A 19,927-nucleotide genomic window follows, 5' to 3' on the forward strand; every position below is an offset into this window, starting at 1 on the left:
TAAGCCAAAAACAATTTCATTTATTTTATTTAAGTATATATCTTAATTCAAACAAGTCTGTTTGCGTTTAATACAAATTAATACTATTGGTGTGAGATTTTTCTAACATCCAATTTTTATGCTGTTTTTTTTTTTTTTTTGACACCCCAAAAAGCAATTCACAGTTATACATACAACAAATTTAAAAGTATAGCTATCACCACACTTTAGGTCACCAACAAACGTCTCCAATTGCTGTTTTTGCTGTTGCCTTTTAAATAGTTTTGGTCTTATTTACACTAACTGGAAATCCTCTGCAACCCAGACAGGGGTGAACTCGGTAAAAAACAGATCATATCACCAGATCTGAAAAAACTTTGCAGTTAAAGTATTACTAAACCAAATCACTAAAATCGTATATAACCGTTCCAGTGGGAGGTATCTTTGATTTCTTGAAGAGCTGTGGACAATGGGTGTCTCTAAAAGCACGTCTCCCTCTGGGTAGGGTAGTGACGTAGCAGCCAGTGGGAGGAACAACGGAGCCTATCCGGGGACATGTTATTGAACAAAACCTGAAAGTGTCAGATAAAAGCGGTATCCAGAGCTCCTCCAGGGAGCACCCTTTACAGGATGTCTTTGTTTTATTTTATTTTTTCATGGCAACAGGGTTGCTTTAAGATCTTATTATAATTCCACACATTATTTTTATTTCTTTTTTTAAATATGCGGCTTTAATTAAAATAATACCAGTGATCCTGTCATGCAGGTCCTTGTTCAGGTACTTCTTGTTATAGAGTTACAACTGTCTTTCAGCTGGCCTCCTATATTGACAACCTGTTACTACCCTGGTTGGGAATATGGTTTACATTTGAAAAAACAACAGTATGGCTGTACTGCTAAAGAGACACACGGTCAGATTTTCCAATGGGAAATGTTCGATGGGAGCCTGTTGTCGGAAATTCCGACCGTATGTAGGCTTCATCGGACATTTTTCGTCGAAATTTCCGACAAACAAAATTTGAGATCTGGAGCTCAAATTTTACAACAACAAAATCCGTTGTTGGAAATTCCGATCGTGTGTACACAATTCCGTTTTGTACGTCACCGCGTTCCTGGCGATCGGAATTTCCGACAAGATTTGTGTGACCGTGTGTATGCAAAACAAGTTTGAGCCAACATCTGAAGGAAAAAAAACATGTATTTTTTTGTCGGAATGTGCGATCGCGTGTACGCAACATTACAATGCAGCTGGTGCTTTACAAGGGTGGAAGCAGAGCCCAGTAAAACCAAATGGCAATATAATGGGGAGGAGAGCCTGATCACAGGGCCTGTCAAAGTCAAAAGACTGGCTATTCTACAATTACAGAGCTTTCTATGCTATATTGGGCAAAAGAACTCAATAGGACATGCAGGCTGCACACTGCAGTTTGCATTTAAAGAATGGGCTGTGGTGTGCAGATACTAGCAAAGTATAACAGAGGGCAGACAGCATTATCTACTCTGTCCTATATATCAACCCTTATGAGTAGCCATGCCTACACACACTGCATTTGCATAGCCCAATTCTGTCACAATCAAGAAGCTGGCACACAGCAACGATGTGCAGCTAATGAAAAAAAAGAGGAAAGAAATAAAACTAGGCTCACTTATCTCCTTCCAACCCAGGGCAATGAGTTTCCAAACAGATTAACACATGCTGGCACTGTGATTAATCACAATAAGAGAGAAATATAAAATCTGGCTGCCACTTAAACTAAAAAATAAATTAATGAATATGAGATACAACAGTCTGTCACATTAAACAAACAAATGTGAAAAGACACATAATATCAAAGCGGTGCTCCTGTCAAATTGCTGAGAATTGACACAATTGCATATAGGGTAAATGTACATAAAGTCGCTAAACATTGAATCGCAGATCTGACAAGTGCTGAGAATTGACACAATTACATATAGGATAAATGCACATAAAGTTGCTAAACATTAAATCGCAGATCTGACAAGTGGATAAACGTGAAGGTAAAGTTCATGGCTAGCTTCATAAGTGAACTTTGTGGTGAGTTTGAACCCCAGAGGGGCGTGTGGAGCACGGGTTTGAATACGGTGATTGGTGCACTATCTGACCATCTCCACTTCTTTATTCACTTATGAAGCTAGCCATGAACTTTACCTTCACGTTTATCCACTTGTCAGATCTGCTATTTAATGTTTAGCGACTTTATGTGCATTTATCCTAGATGTGCAGCTAATGCTGGAGTAATTTTGTGTAGATAGGAACTGGCTAAAAGAGGCTACTGAAAACCAGCTGGACTGACAGATTTAAAAAAATGGCAATTGTTCATGGTATGAAGTGCTTTAGCAAACTAAATATCATCAAGTTAGGGTTTAAATCTACTTTAGGTTTTTCTTTAATTAAACCAAAGCGGCACCTTATCTGATAGTTTTCTTAAGAGAATAGGTACTTACAGTTTTTCAGAAGTGAGAGCAAGGATATGCATTTATGTTTGAGAAAAATTGCTATTAACATTGAACTGCAGGCTAATAGCTATAAACACAGATGAAATGCATAATAGGGCTGTTCAAATGTTAACACAGCTCGTCCCTACACTGTAGCCCTGGATGGTTGGAGAGATGACCCTTTTTTTTTTTTGCTGGTACAGTTGAGTAACCCTCACTGGTCTTATCCCTATCCTCATCCTGTGACTGAACTACTTCTCCCACCTTGCTGTACAGGAAATATATGAGGCTGCTACTCAGTCAAATTCGGTATTTACAGTGGTTACATTAAAAACAATAGATTTAGGATGCAGTAAATGAATACTTAGCTGAATTTTGTCTTTTTATATCTGCCTGGAATTCAGCTTTGCATTAGTCATGAGTCTTTCCCTGCTCATATTTTTGCAAAAAAACTTCCAAAACCAGGACTACCAATATACTCACCCCAAGAAAAACCTTGATGGATTTGGAACATGTAACTCCTGTAGTGCCACATGGGATGTTCTCTGTGATGATGCTGAAGTTGCCAGCAGAATGGTTAGGACCGCAATAATCCTAAAAATATATTTTTAAATGTTAGAACCAGTAATCTCTTTCCTATTGCACTACATCATATAGAGTATGGTATATTATAAGTGATTAATCACCCTGGATATATACAAGCTTAAAAAATAGGGAAACTGGTATGATGAGGAGAGTTAGTAAGAGAGAGTAAGATTGGTAGATTGGTAATCTGGAGAAATTACAGTGATGTGTGCCTCAATAACAAATGTTCTTTAAATTTAACTTACTGTACATTGATTTTGATGTAAGCAAGAACAATAGGTACATTTGTAACATTTTCAACTATGCTCCCTCTAACTCCCTGCTTGTTTGATAGTTGTGTCCCACCTGGAAAGTATTAGTTCTGTGAGTTGGACATTCTGCACAAATTAATGGTCTTTGAAGCCACTCTGACTGTGCCAGCAGTAGTATCACCTGTGCATTCATCACTTCTTTCACTACAGCACATTCATCAGCATTGAGATTCATTCAACAAATTTTCCAGTTTCCCAGTCCCAACTGCTGAAAAACATCCACACAGCATGATGCTGTCACCACCGTGTTTCACTGTGGGGATGGTGTTCTTTGGGAGATGTGATGTGTTGGGTTTGCGCCAGACATAGCATTTTCTTTGATGGCCAAAAAGTTAAATTTTAGTCTCATCAGACCAGAACATCTTCCTCCGTACATTTTGGGAGTCTCCCACATGCTTTTTCGCAAACTCAAAATTTTGTTTTTTGCTGAAAGTAATGGCTTTCTTCTGGCCACTCTGCCATAAAGCCCAACTCTATGGAGTGTATGGCTTATTGTCGTCCTATGTACAGATACTCCAGTCTCTTCTGTGGAACTCTGCAGCTCCTCCAGGGTTACTTTAGGTCTCTGTGCTGCCTCTCTGATTAATGCCCTCCTTGCCCGGTCCGTGAGTTTTGGTGTGCGGCCGTCTCTTGGCAGGTTTACTGTTGTGCCATGTTCTTTCCATTTGGTTATGATAGATTTGATTGGGCTCCTAGGGATCATCAAAGATTTGGATATTTTTTTTATAACCTAACCCTGACTTGTACTTCTTAACAACATTGTTCCCTACTTGTTTGCAGAGTTCCTTGGTCTTCATGGCATTGTTTGGTTAGTGGTGCCTCTTTTTTAGGTGTTGCAGTCTCTGGGGCCTTTCAAAAAGGTGTGTATATGTAATGACAGATCATGTGACACTTAGATTGCACACAGGTGGACATTATTTCACTAATTATGTGACTTCTGAAGGTAATTGGTTGCACCAGAGCTTTTTATGGGCTTCATTACAAAGGGGGTGAATACATATGCACATGCCAATTATCCGTTTTTTATTTCTGAAAAATAGTTTTATGTATATATTTTTCTAATTTTACTTCACCAACTTAGACTATTGTGTTCTGATCCATCACATATAATTCAGATTAAAAAAAAACATTGAACTAAAGGCTGTAATGTAACAAAATAGGTAAAAAGCCAAGTGGGTGAATACTTTTGCAAGGCACTGTATATTATTGTGATTCTCAGTGGGAAGAATGCTCTTTACACTTGTGGACATTGGGAAGAGTTACCCCATTACAGATATCTAAAAAGATCAATGGTGCTAGTGGGAACTTATCTGAGAAACAGAACTTGCTTACTGCTCAAGGGACCCCTAACATCCCCTGGAGGAACCCTAGGGTTCCATGGAACTCTGGTTGAGAAACCCTGCCCTAGACTATATGTCAAGTGATGTTGTGAACCATTACCAATTTGAAATGACACAATTGCCCTTTTCCAAATGTCCTTTCCAACCTGTGCCTATCCTAGGTACGAAGGGAAATGGAATAGTACACTACACTAATGTTTCCACTTCATTCTAATCACTGCGGTGCTAGCAAATTCTTTAATTCTAGCCTCATTCAAAACATATTTTCTTAGGGCAGATTGGGGAACAGTGGGATGAACTCTGAATGCTTACATGTAGTTCAGTCTAAAATATCATTACAAAACTAAATGTAGAGTGGACAGCTGACATTTCTCATGTAAATTATGTGTCACAATCACCATAAACTGTAATTTCAGACTACTGGAATATCTATGGAAAAAAAAACATTCACCTATATTAACAAAAAATTAACAACAATTGAGACGCATGTTTAAAAAAAAGTGCACTTGTTCATAATTTTGTTTTTGTAATCCTCAAAGTGAAAATAAGTTTGTTTCTTTCGTGTTTAAAACATTCCTAAAATTATATATCTTTTCCAAGCTTATTCAGATATGGTCATTAAAATAACTATCTATATCTATCTGTAAATAATTCAGAAATCAGTCACATAACATACAGCTGATATTATATCTACTTAGTTTTTGAATTTCCAATGTTTTTTTTAAAGTAGACATGTCATGAAAGAAATACTGGGCTCCCAGTGTACTTCCTCTAGCTTTAATATTTTTTAAGTCAATAACCCAAAACAAATTTGCATATCAGAACAGTCCGTTGTGATTAAATGTCCTCATCTTCATGCTTGTTCCAGGTCAGTAACTCAAAGTACTGGAGCAAGCAAGAGGATCAGCATCACAGCCAGACAATTAATATTTTCAAAAGTAGAGCAGTGTCAACATCCATGTTTCTCCCATGATGGTTTTCTGTTAAACACAACCACACATCTTTCAGTAAAGTTATCTGTCTTAGCTTCCTGATGGTATTCTGAAGATGCCCCTTGGCTGGATGAATAGAAATAGCATCTCTCAATAACCAACTTAACATTTCTGTTTTCTAGGTGAACTTCAGATAGGACCAGTTACATGTTACAAGATGAAATGCTGGATACAATGTTTACCTGAACTGCGAGGGAGATAATTTAAACTTTATCTACAGCCAAAGCTTTTGGATAGCGTAGGGAATGGTTAAATGTCTCTAAAGAGATTGCAGTCTGTGTACCAGTGAGGAGGTTTCCTTTCACTCCTTTTCCCAGAGACACAACAAAAAGTAGGAGCAAATCTCAAAATTAGTAGAAATGCCCTTCTAGACAGCTTTTACCAAAAGAGCTGTCCCCATTGGAAGGTTCCCTTTACCTCCTGTTCTGGTTACAGACATGTGTTTTTGGATTGCCCATCATGTACTGTTGACAATGGTCACCAGGACACAAAAAGAGGGTAACTATTTCCAGTGGAGATGCAGACAAAACTAAAACTTTAACAGTGGTTCTATCACCTCCCAAATCTATCCAAAACTATAAAAAAATCTTATTTTCATAAACCAGGCACACAGCTAAAAACTATAATTATAGGGTCACATACCTGTGCAGCTACAAACTCACAATTTCCATCAAAGTCATAAAATTTCTCATCAAAAGTGATGTAATGACCATTGCCATAGATTGAACATGTTGCATAACAAACAACATCGGTACAGGTCCATCGTCCGCGTTGACAAAGACTGGAAAAAGAGCAATCAGAAAATGGATATCCAAAAATAATTGAATTATTCTGAATTATATAAATTTTGCTTTATTAGATATTTTTGTCCCAAGTTTTTCAACACAGAAATAGAGATAGGATTTTTTTTTCCAAACCTCTTGTGATGAATTAGCAGAATTCTAAAAGTTCCAGGCAAGTGCAGGCTGTTATAACCTCATTCCCCATAAAACTATAATTTTCCCACCCCTCCCCCCCCCCCCCCACACCATCCTGATAGTCTTTTTTTGGCATTTGTTTTGGCTTCAATGAGGGTCAATGTAAATGGCCCAATTCCTGCAAATGTAACCACGAATGTACTTATTGTGCTGGCGCTCATGCAGCATTGCGTTGTTTTAAAAGGTTAGTTTCCAACAATTCATCTCAGAATACTGATCTTTTTCGAAAAAGCAATAACGCCAGTAAACATAACAAAAATGTTGAAAATTGACACATAGGGTAAATGCACATAAAGTCGCTAAACATTAAATCGCAGATCTGACAAGTGCTGAGAATTGACACAATTGCATATAGGGTAAATGCACATAAAGTCGCTAAACATTAAATCGCAGATCTGACACGTGGATAAATGCGAAGGTAAAGTTCGTGGCTAGCTTCATAAGTGAATAAAGAAGTGGAGATGGTCGGATAGTGCACCAATCACCGTACTCAAACCCGTGTTCCACACGCCCCTCTGGGGTTCAAACTCACCACAAAGTTGCAGATAATAAGCATTCACGATCTTCCACTGATTTACTGCTGGGCCGGCTTGGAAATCCACATCATCAGCGTATATAAGGAAAAAAAGACAGGCTCCACATAGAGTAGTACTATTTTCCAAAGGATTTATTAAAGATGTGTGTTGTCCACGTAGCATATAAAAAAAAAGCCTTGCTGTTTCACATAACTGCTGTCAATATTCTCTCATCCAGTGACTTAGTGTCAGGTTTCCAAGCTGACAGTGTTCAGCCAAAGGAACGAAAATGGATCGGAAATGCCAAAAAGCCGTGCGGGAGACACTGTAAACCAGTGAGCCGCTCAGTACAAATCCTTCCCAAAGACTATGCTGGACATTAGAGCGCAGTATATGTAGATCTATTCAATACGCCATGAGATTGTTCCCTGATCGATTTCGCCTTTCTGACTTTATAAAAGGGGTTTGACCTCATGGCATGGTGTGTCAGAATAAATAGTGTTGTGTGAAGGCAATTAGTGTTAACTCCTTGTATCCCTCTCAGTTGCCATGTTAAACAGGTGCACTCCACAACATGAGAGTTCCAAAGGAAACAAGGAGGTCAAATAGATTACTAATTTGAACCGGCATTAAGTTAGAGGATCACAGAATCTACAAAAATCATGTACATCATTATTAACACCTCTCTCACACAACACTCTATACACATTAACAAATTCATTAAAATGCATTAAAATAGGTGGTACGCTTTACTCTTAATAATCCTAGACTAAAATTCACTAGGATCATTCACAGTACAACTTATATCAAAAATAGAAAATAAAAACCACTCTTGTTATTTCTGAATAACTGAAACAGAGGATTTACTCTGAATAAAAATTACAGTGTCCAAAGCATTAAACATGTCAAGAAAAAAGGAATAAATAAAAAATTAAAATCTAAAAAATTAATAATCGCTAATAAAACAGTTCAAATCGAGATCCACATTTAACCCTCTAGGAGCAAGGCTATCTGTTAAATAGATCCACTCCGTTTCCTTTTTGGATAATTCTCTCACCAAATTGGTACCCCTCCAAGAGAGTTTAATGTGGTCTATACCCCAAAATTTAAGACCAGCAGGGTTCTGATTATGGTAGATTTTAAAATGTAAAGATAAATTATGATCTTTAAAACCAATGCGTATATTGTGAATGTGCTCTGCTACACGTATTCTCAAAAGGCGTTTGGTTCTTTCAATATATAATAAGCCACAAGGGCAAGTTAGGGCATACATTACATGTGTCGTACTGCATGTCATAAACTGTTTAATCATGAACTCTTTGTTATTGGAAGGGGAAACAAAGGTCTTTTCCCCCTCTAAGTGGTTTGCTCACTTCCCTGCAGGCTTTACATCTCCTGCAGGCAAAGAACACCTCCTGGTCCCAAAAAGTGGGAAGATGGCTGGGGGGGTTAAGGACCGTTTTTTACTACAGGATCTCCTTAACTACGACCTCTACGGTATACAAACTTTGGTTTAGCTGGAAGGACCATAGCCAGAGATCTGTCCAAGAACAAAACTTGCCAGTGTGTATTAAAAATATTTTTAACTTCTCTAAACTAAGAGTGAAACGCCCATTCATGTTCTGTATTTTTAGGACCTGAGCTATCTTCTTCCTGAGGCATGTTTTTAATACACACTGGCATGTATACCGTAGAGGTCGTAGTTATGGAGATGCTGTAGTAAAAAAGGTCCTTGACCCCCCCCAGCCATCTTCCCACTTTTTGGGACCAGGAGGGGTTCTTTGCCTGCAGGAGATGTAAAGCCTGCAGGGAAGTGAGCAGACCACTTAGAGGGGTAAAGACCTTTGTTTCCCCTTCCAATAACAAAGAGTTCATGATTAAACAGTTTATGACATGCAATACGACACATGTAATGTATGCCCTAACTTGCCCTTGTGGCTTATTATATATTGGAAGAACCAAACGCCTTTTGAGAATACGTGTAGCAGAGCACATTCACTATATACGCATTGGTTTTAAAGATCATAATTTATCTTTACATTTTAAAATCTACCATAATCAGAACCCTGCTGGTCTTAAATTTTGGGGTATAGACCACACTAAACCCTCTTGGAGGGGTACCAATTTGGTGAGAGAATTATCCAAAAAGGAAAAGGAGTGGATCTTTTTAACAGATAGCCTTGCTCCCAGAGGGTTAAATGTGGATCTCGATTTGAACTGTTTTATTAGCGATTATTCATTTTTTAGATTTTAATTTTTTATTTATTCCTTTTTTCTTGACACAGGGCTGACTTTGTTTAATGCTTTGGACACTGTAATTTTTATTCCGAGTAAATCCTCTGTTTCAGTTATTCAGAAATAACAAGAGAGGTTTTTATTTTCTATTTTTGATATAAGTTGTACTGTGAATGATCCTAGTGAATATATACTATATTTTAGTCTAGGATTATTAAGAGTAAAGCGTACCACCTATTTTAATGAATTTGTTTTATGTGTATAGAGTGTTGCATGAGAGAGGTGTTATTAATAATGATGTACATGATTTTTGTAGATTCTGTGATCCTCTGACTTAATGCCGGTTCAAATTAGTAATCTATTTGACCTCCTTGTTTCCTTTGGAACTCTCATGTTGTGGAGTGCACCTGGCAACTGAGAGGGATACAAGGAGTTAACACTAATTGCCTTCACACAACACTATTTATTCTGACACACCATGCCATGAGGTCAAACCCCCTTGATAAAGTCAGAAAGACGAAATAGATCAGGGAACAATCTCATGGCGTATTGAATAGATCTACATATACTGCGCTCTAATGTCCAGCATAGTCTTTGGGAAGGATTTGTACTGAGCGGCTCACTGGTTTGCAGAGTCTCCCGCATGGCTCTTTGGCATTTCCGATCCATTTTCGTTCCTTTGGCTGAACACTGTCAGCTTGGAAACCTGACACTAAGTCACTGGATGAGAGGATATTGACGGCAGTTATGTGAAACAGCAAGGCTTTTTTTTATATACAACTTGGACAACACACATCTTTAATAAATCCTTTGGAAAATAGTACTACTCTATGTGGAGCCTGTCTTTTTTCCTTATACACACTGATGATGTGGATTTCCAAGCCGGCCCAGCAGTAAATCAGTGGGAGATCGTGAATGCTTATTATCTGCAACTTTGTGGTGAATTTGAACCCCAGAGGGGCGTGTGGAACACGGGTTTGAATACGGTGATTGGTGCACTATCCAACCATCTCCACTTCTTTATTCACTTATGAAGCTAGCCACGAACTTTACCTTCGCATTTATCCACTTGTCAGATCTACGATTTAATGTTTAGCAACTTTATGTGCATTTACCCTATATGCAATTGTGTCAATTCTCAGCAATTTGACAGGAGCGCCGCTTTGATATTATGTGTCTTTTCACATTTGTTTGTTTAACCGGTTCAATACCGGGCATTTTCACCCCCTTCCTTCCCAGACCAATTTTTAGTTTTCAGCGCTGTCGCACTTTAAACGACAATTGCGCGGGCGTGCGACGTTGTACCCAAACGAAATTGATGTCCTTTTTTCCCCCACAAACAGAGCTTTCTTTTGGTGGTATTTGATCACCTCTGTGGTTTTTATTTTTTGCGCTATAAACAAAAGACAATTTTGAAAAAAACACAATATTTTTTACTTTGTGCTATAATAAATATCCCAATTTTTAAAAAAAAAAACAAATTTTTTCCTCAGTTTCAGCCGATATGTATTCTTCTACATATTTTTGGTAAAAAAATCGCAATAAGCGTATATTGATTGGTTTGCGCAAAAGTTATAGCGTCTATAAAATACGGGATAGATTTATGGCATTTTTTAAAAAAAATTATTTACTTATTTTTTTTTACTAGTAATAGCGGCGATTGCAATTTTTTTTGTGACTGCGACATTGTGGCAGACACATCGGACACTTTTGACACATTTTTGGGACCATTCACATTTATACAGCGATCAATGCTATAAAATTGCATTGATTACTGTGTAAATGTGACAGGCAGTGAAGGGGTTAACCACTAGGGGGCGGGGAAGGGTTAAATGTGTTTCCTAGGGAATGCTTCTAACTGTAGGGGGAGGGGACGCACAAGGGGAGGAGACCGATCAGTGTTCCACCGTTCTGGGAACACAGATCGCTCTCCTCTGAGTTGACAGGACGTGGATCTCTGTTTTTACACACAGAGATCCACGGTCCGGCCCGGTCAACGTGCAATCGCGCGTGCCCGGCGGACATCGCGGCTGCCGGGCACACGCACCGGGTCCCGAGCAACGCGGCGGGCGCGTGCGCCCCCTAGGCGGCCGGGAACCCGAGGCCGTCATATGACGTCCACCCAGGATGGGAGATCCCATCTGTGGACGTCATTTGATTATATGTGGGTAGGGAAGTGGTTAATGTGACAGACTGTTGTATTTCATATTCATTTATTTTTTAGTGTAAGTGGCAGCCAGATTATATATTTCTCTCTTATTGTGATTAATTACAGTGCCAGCATGTGTTAATCTGTTTGGAAACTCATTGCGCTGGGTTGGAAGGAGATAAGTGAGCCTAGTTTTATTTCTTTCCTCTTTTGTTTCATAACAAAAATGTTGCCATGGCTACGCATTTGGCCAAATCAACAGATGGTGGCCCTGTTGTTTAGCGGTTTTTCAGATGGTTTTCCTTTGCCCTCTTTTTCGGGTTCAGGGTGTTTGCTTCATGATAATCTACCATCTGTTCGAAAGCACGCTGACATAGTAGCTGATAAAATTTTGAAAGTGGTTCAGGATGGACGTGTAGCTGCCCCTTTTGAATCTCCTCCTTTTTCCAATTTTAGGATTTCGCCATTAGGCATTATTTCTAAAAAAGATCATAATTCTTTCTGTCTCATCCACCATTTATCCTATTCAGACAGAATGTTGCTTAATAATAGCATAGATCATTCTCTCTGTACAGTTTCTTATGCATCTTTTGAAAATGCTTTTCAGTGTTTCAGAGAGAGTCTATGGTTCTAATTTGGGACTTTGGACTGATCAATTTAAACTTTGGTGGTTTGGTAAAAGGGGTATGTCTTGGTTTGAATTGCACAAAGCATTGTCATACTTGTACTTGCACTGTCCTCCCCCTGGTATCCTCATGTTTCATTTATCCGGCAATGATATAGGTCACCGCAAAACGCTGGATATTATATATCAGATTAAATTCGATTTGTTCCATATTCATTCAGTTTTGCCCAATACCATCCTAGTTTTTTTCTAAAATAATTACTAGATTGCAGAAGTTGTTAGTTCTTGAGTTTAAACAATTTGATAAAATCAGGAAACATATCAACCGAACAATTTCAAAGTTTATGCCTTCGATTAATGGCTTGTCTTTTCGCCATGTTGACCTAGAAGGGGGTTTGAGAGGTTTTTACAGAGAAGATAATGTGCATTTGTCTGCAATTGCACTGGATATTTTTAATTTAGATTTGGAGTCTTGTATTGAATTGTCCGCGGTTTAATGGGGGGGGGGGAGGGGGCAGGCTTGTTTAGTTTGAGCCTGGCTTGTGGGACAGTTTTTTTGGTTAAAATGGTTATAACTCGAGCTGTAATGGCTGAGTTATCATATATGGTTTTTAAGATGTGTGTACATTATATAATACATTTTGGTTTGGTGTGAAAATATTTGGTGATAAAGACATGAATGTAATGTGTGTTATGATATTGGTTTAAAGATCAAATAATTTATTGCCAATAATAAAGGGCCGCAGCCAGTTTCAATCTATTAAAAGTATATCTTGTGTTTTTTATTAAATATATTATTAAAGGGTATTTTATGGATTATTTAAGTACTGTCTATGATCCCATAAGAAATGTGCGAGCAATTAATTTGCCTCGCACACCAATGGGAGTGTGACAGTTAGAAAATATATTTTAAACCCCATAGCAACAAGCAGTTTTGTAATTGTTGCAATGTAATTGGTTCATGAGGTCACATGGTTACAACTGCCAGGGCACAAGCTAATAGTAGTTATTTAAATTTAAAATAATCTGCGCAACAGTTTCAGTCGGCGCTCAGCAGGAGAAGAAGAAGCTTCCCACCCTCCCTCCCTTGTCACGGTCCTTGTTGTGTGGCATCCGTCCCTTTCTGCTATATGAGAGGGGACAGTTTTATTGGTTAAAATGGATATGAATGTAATGTGTGTTATGATATTGGTTAAAAGATCAAATAATTTATTGCCAATAATAAAGGGCCGTGGCCAATTCCAATCCATTAAAAGTATGTCTAGTGTTTTTTATTAAATATATTATTAACCACTTGCTGACCGCCTCACGCAGATATACTGCGGCAGAATGGCATGGGCAGGCAGAGTAACGTATGGGTCGCATCGCTTCAGGAGCAATCCGTGCTGAGGGGGAGGCCACTATTTAATGGCCACCCCCTCGCGATCGCTCCTGGCGAATGGAATGCTTCCTCTGCTTCTGTAATGTAAACAGAAGCAAAGGATGTAATGTAATCGCTCCTCATGAAGACTTTTCGTTCCGGCTTCCGAGGAGAGAAGACATCAAGTAAGTTTGCACCAACACTACACATACAGTAGAACACGCAGGCACACAAATCACCCCCCAATCACCCCCGATCAGCCCCTGCACCCCCTGTCACAGTGACACCAATAGCAGTTTTAATTGTTTTACTGATTACTGCATTGGTGTCATTTGTGACTGTTATAAGTGGCAGGGCAGTTAGTGGTAGGCCCCTTTAGGTCTAGGATACCCCCCTACCCCCCATAATAAAGGTTTAACCCCTTGATCACCCCCCAGTTAACCCCTGTCGCCAGTGTCACTAAGCAATCTTTTTTATGATCGCCGTATTAGTGTCACAGGGGATGCTAGGTAGCCAGGTAAGTATTTAGGTTCACCGTCAGCTTTTTATAGTGTCAGGTACCCCGATATACTACCTAATAAAGCTTTTAACCCCCTGATTGCCCCCTAGTTAACCCTTTCACCAGTGATCACCTTATAACTGTTACGGGTGACGCTTGTTAGTAAGTTTTTTACCTAATAAAGGTTTAACCCCCTGATCGCCCGGTGGGTGATATCAGTTAGGTTTTAGGGTCAGTTAGGGTCAGCATCACCCCAGGCAGCGTCAGGTTAGTACCAGTACCGCTAACACCCACGCACGCAGCATACATCTCCCTTAGTGGTATAGTATCTGAATGGATTAATATCAGATCTGATCAGATCTATACTAGCGTCCCCAGCAGTTTAGGGTTCCCAAAAACGCAGTGTTAGCGGGATCAGTCCATATACCTGCTAGCACATGCATTTTGTCCCTCCGCCCAGCCCAGCCCAGCCCAGCCCACCCAAGTGTAGTATCGATCCATCACTGTCACTTACAAAACACTAAACACACATAACTGAGCTTTTTAACCTGTGAGTCTCACTATTGTACCAGTAAATTTAGAGCCCAAAATGGCAAATCAAAGGTACAGTAGTGAAGAGGAATATTGGAAACCAATTATGGTTTCCGAATTTAAGATCTTTCTGGGCCTATCCCTCCTCATGGGCATAACTAAAAAGAGTGAGTTGCAGTCATATTGGTCCACAGACCCAATTCACTATATGCCCGTGTTCTCTGCTTCCATGGCCAGGGCATGATATGAGCAGATCTTGCGGTTCATGCATTTCAACAACAATGAACTCTGTCGTCCTCGTGGAGACCCTGGATACGATCGGCTCAACAAAATTCGGCCCCTCGTAAACCACTTCAACCAACATTTTGCAGACTTGTTTACTCCCCATCAAGTTGTCTGCGTTGATGAGTCCCTGATTACGTTTTCTGGTCGCTTGTCTTTCAAACAGTATCTTCCCAGCAAGCGTGCCAGATACGGGGTCAAGGTGTTTAAGCTCTGTGACAGGGCCACAGGCTATACATGTAGATTTATGGTTTACGAGGAAAAAGATAGCCACGTAGAGCCGCCGAACTACACAGATTACATAGGGAGCGTTGGCAAGATTGTGTGGGACTTGGTGTCACCCTTATCCAGAAAGGGGTACCACTTGTACGTGAACAATTATTACACGAGCGTGCCACTTTTTAGTCACTTGTTTGATCATTAGATTGGAGCATGTGGCACCGTGCGACCTAATCGCCGGGGCTTTCCCCAGCGGCTTGTAGATTCCCATTTTAGGCTGGGGAGAGAGCCTCCTTCAAGTGTAATAACTTGCTCGCTGTGAAGTGGAGGGATAATAAGAATGTTTTCGTTCTTACCTCCCTTCCTGCAGACACGACGGTCCAAATTCCTATGGCAACTGGTGTTGTGGAGAAACCACTCTGTGTCCAGGAATATAACCTTCATATGGGAGGGGTGGACCTCAACGACCAGTTGTTGGCGCCGAACCTAGTTGCCCGTAAGGCCAGACGCTGGTACATGAAAATGTCTGTATACTTATTTCAATTGGCCTGGCTGAACGCTCATGTGCTATACAGAGCTTCAGGATGGACTGAATCCTTCCCTAAATTCTAGGAAGAGATCGTCAGAGCCCTTCTGTTTCCAGACGGTGCTCCACCTCACCTTCCCAATCCAAATGCAGTAAGCCCGCTGCATGAGAGGCATTTTACGTATGTCCTCCCGAGTACCCCTACCCAACGCGCCCCCCAAAGAAGAACATGTCGTGTCTGCAGCAAGCGCGGATATAGGCCTGACAGCTGCTATTATTGTCCCTTCTGTCCTGACAATCCTGGTCTTTGCATTGGTGCATATTTTGAACGCTACCATACGCTAGTTGAGTATTAGCATAGGGTACAGCACTGCACAGACTAGGCACATTTTCACAGGGTCTCCCAAGATGCCATCGCATTTTGAGAGACCCGAACTTGGAACCGTTACAGTTTCAACAGTTACAAAAAAAAGTGTAAAAAAACCCACCTAAAAAAAAAAAAAAAAAAATAGAAAATAGAAAAAACAAAAATAGTTGTTTTATTGTTCTCTCTCTCTCTATTCTCTCTCTATTGTTCTGCTTTTCAGGTACGTAATTTTTTTACACTTTACTGTTTACTGTGTTTTATTGTTAACCATTTTTTTGTTTTCGGGTACGCCATTCAGCTGCAGCACGGGTTTATTTATCTTGACAGCAACAGTGTTTGCTCCCACGATACATAAAGCCGTGACTCCAGCGCTGTCGGAGGTGATTTCACCACCACAGTTAAAAAAAAAGAGCATATATGCCAAAGCATGGGGGCAGCAGGAGTGGAGGAGCGATCTGCTCCTAACTTTTGTGGGCGGATGCCCCCATGCTTCGGCATATATATATTTTAGGCACAGATTGCGTTAAAAAATGTTTTATTTTTTACTGTTTTTTTTTTGTATTTGTTTTGCAGGTATGGTAAGTCTTACTGATATACTGTAATGTTACTTTGTTTTATTGTTAACCATCATTTGCTTAGCAGGTACGCCATTTAGTTGCAGCGCGGATTTATGTATCTTGACAGCAACAGCGTTTGCTCCCACGATACATAAAGCCGTGACTCCAGCACTGTAGGAGGGGATTTCACCACCACAGTTAAAAACAAAATGGTGCATGTATGCCCATCATTAGAAGTGGGTGGATGAAGGGAGGCATTCTATTGGTGGGCATACCCATCAATCAATCTTTTTTTCCTTCAGCCCACAGGCTGCATGAAAAAAAAAGATTACAATATATGCCCAACAAGGACCAGCAGCGTACTGGTATGTTGCTGGACTTTGAGTGGTTTTACCAGAATGATGCCTGTGGGTCATTCTGGTAAATATATATGCCCAACAAGGACCAGCAGCGTACTGGTATGTTGCTGGACTTTGAGTGGTTTTACCAGAATGATGCCTGTGGGTTTAGGTATCTTCTTGGTATCATTCTTTTCAGCCAGCGGTCAGCTTTCATGTAAAAGCAATCCTAGCAGCTAATTAGCTTCTAGACTGCTTTTATAAGCAGTGGGAGGGAATGTCCCCCCCACCGTCTTCCATGGTTTTCTCTGGCTCTCCTGTCCCAACAGGGAATCTGAGAATGCAGCCGATGGTTCCACCAGCTGACCATAGAGCTGATCATAGAGCTGAACATTCCCTGAGATAACAATAAAAATGATTAAAAAAACTGAAAGGAACAGTTTAAAAATAAGATAAAAAAGCAAAAAAAAATAATAAAAAAAAAAAAAAGCACCCCGTCCCCCCCTGCTCTCGCGCAAAGGGGAATGCAAGCGTCGGTCTGGCGTCAAATGCAAACAGCAATTGCACCATGCATGTGAGGTATCACCATGAAGGTCAGATTGAGGGCAGTAATTTTAGCAGTAGACCTCCTCCGTAAATCTAAAGTGGTAACCTGTAAAGGCTTTTAAAGGCTTTTAAAAATGTATGTAGTTTGTCGTCACTGCACGTTTGTGCGCAATTTTAAAGCATGTCTTGTTTGGTATCCATGTACTCGGCCTAGGATCATCTTTTTTATTTCATCAAACATTTGGGCAATATAGTGTGTTTTAGTGCATTAACATTAAAAAAGTGTGTTTTTTCCCACAAAAATGCATTTGAAAAATCGCAACACAAATACTGTGCGAAAAAAATGGAACACCCACCATTTTAATCTGTAGGGCCTTTGCTTTAAAAATATATATATAATGTTTTGGGGTTCAAAGTAATTTTCTTGCAAAAAAAAAAAAAATTTTCATGTATTCATGTAAACAAAAAGTGTCAGAAAGGGCTTTGTCTTCAAGTGGTTAGAAGAGTGGGTGATGTGCGACATAAGCTTCTAAATGTTGTGCATAAAATGCCAGGACAGTTCAAACCCCCCCCCCCCTAAAATGACCTTATTTTGGAAAGTAGACTCCCCAAGCTATTTGCTGAGAGGCATGTCGAGTCCATGAAATATTTTATATTGTGACACAAGTTGCGGGAAAAAGACAAATTTTTTTTTTTTTTTTTTGCACAAAGTTGTCACTAAATGATATATTGCTCAAACATGCCATGGGCATATGTGAAATGAAACCCCAAATACATTCTGTTGCTTCTTCTGAGTACGGGGATACCACATGTGTGAGACTTTTCGGGAGCCTAGCTGCGTACAGGACTCCAAAAACCAAGCACCGTCTTCAGGCTTTCTAAGGGTGTAAATTTTTGATTTCACTCCTCACTGCCTATCACAGTTTTAGAGGCCATGGAATGCCCAGATGGCACAAACCCCCCCAAATGACCCAATTTTGGAAAGTAGACACCCCCAAGCTATTTGCTGAGAGGTATGGTGAATATTTTGCAGACCTCGCTTTTTGTCATAAAGTTTTGAAAATTGAAAAAAAGAAAAAAAAAAATTTTTTCTTTTCTTTCTTAATTTTCAAAAACAAATGAGAGCTGCAAAATACTCACCATGCCTCTCAGCAAATAGCTTGGGGTGTCTACTTTCCAAAATGGGGTCATTTGGGGGGTTTTGTGCCATCTTGGCATTTTATGGCCTTCAAAACTGTGATAGGTAGTGAGGAGTGAAATCAAAAATTTACACCCTTAGAAATCCTGAAGCCAGTGCTTAGTTTTCGGGGCCCCGTACGCGGCTAGGCTCCCAAAAACTCCCACACATGTGGTATCCCCGTACTCATGAGAGGCAGCAGAATGTATTTTGGGGTGTAATTCCACATATGCCCATGGCATGTGTGAGCACTATATCATTTAGTGACAACTTTGTGCAAAAAAAAAAAAGTTTGTCATTTTCCCGCAACTTGTGGCAAAATATAAAATATTCCATGGACTCAGCATGCCTCTCATCAAATAGCTTGGGGTGTCTACTTTCTAAAATGGGGTCATTTGGGGGGGGGGGGGGGTTGTGCCATCTTGGCATTTTATGGCCTTCAAAACTGTGATAGGTAGTGAGGCGTGAACTCAAAAATGTACGCCCTTAGAAATCCTGAAGGCGGTGCTTGGATTTCAGGGCCCCGTACGCGGTAGGCTCCCAAAAAGTCCCACACATGTGGTATCCCTGTACTCAGGAGAAGCAACAGAATGTATTTTGGGGTGTAATTCCATATATGCCCCTGGCATGTGTGAGCAATATATCATTTAGTGACAACTTTTTGTAAAAAAAATTTTTTTTTGTCATTATTCAATCACTTGGGACAAAAAAATAAATATTCAATGGGCTCAACATGCCTCTCAGCATTTCCTTGGGGTGTCTACTTTCCAAAATGGGGTAATTTGAGGGGGTTTGTACTGCCCTGTCATTTTAGAACCACAAGAAATGAGAAAGGCAGTCATAAACTAAAAGCTGTGTAAATTCCAGAAAATATACCCTAGTTTGCAGACGCTATAATTTTTACGCAAACCAATAAATATATGCTTATTGTCTTTTACCAAAGACATGTGACGGAATACATTTTGGCCTAAATGTATGACTAAAATTGAGTTTATTGGATTTTTCTTATAACAAAAAGTAGAAAATATCATTTTTTTTCAACATTTTCTGTCTTTTTCTGTTTATATCACAAAAAATAAAAATAGCAGAGGCAATCAAATACCATCAAAAGAAAGCTCTATTTGTGGGAACAAAAGGACGCAAATTTTGTTTGGGTACAACATTGCATGACCGACGTTAACGCAACGCAGTGCCAAATTGTAAAACGTGCTCTGGTCAGGAAGGGTAAAACCTTCCGGGGCTGAAGTGGTTAAAGGGTATTATATGGATTATTTAAGTACTGTCTACGATCCCAATGGAAGGCCTTTGTTCACTATGATGCTTGGGGTAGCATAAGCTACAGTTGGGGCCCTGTATTCCT

At 39.7% G+C, this 19,927-nt stretch overlaps 1 protein-coding gene across 1 annotated transcript in view; it reads right to left on the bottom strand.

The window, feature by feature from the left end:
* The window catches only part of LOC141111717 (uncharacterized), a 491,097-nt gene that overhangs the window by 345,721 nt on the left and 125,449 nt on the right, over nt 1-19,927 (bottom strand). The window contains 2 exon segments of the mRNA XM_073603861.1: nt 2,920-3,030; nt 6,307-6,445. Coding sequence (XP_073459962.1) covers nt 2,920-3,030; nt 6,307-6,445 — 250 coding nt within the window.

Source organism: Aquarana catesbeiana, linkage group LG11, assembly GCF_042186555.1.
Source record: "Aquarana catesbeiana isolate 2022-GZ linkage group LG11, ASM4218655v1, whole genome shotgun sequence".
NCBI classification, from domain to species: domain Eukaryota; kingdom Metazoa; phylum Chordata; class Amphibia; order Anura; family Ranidae; genus Aquarana; species Aquarana catesbeiana.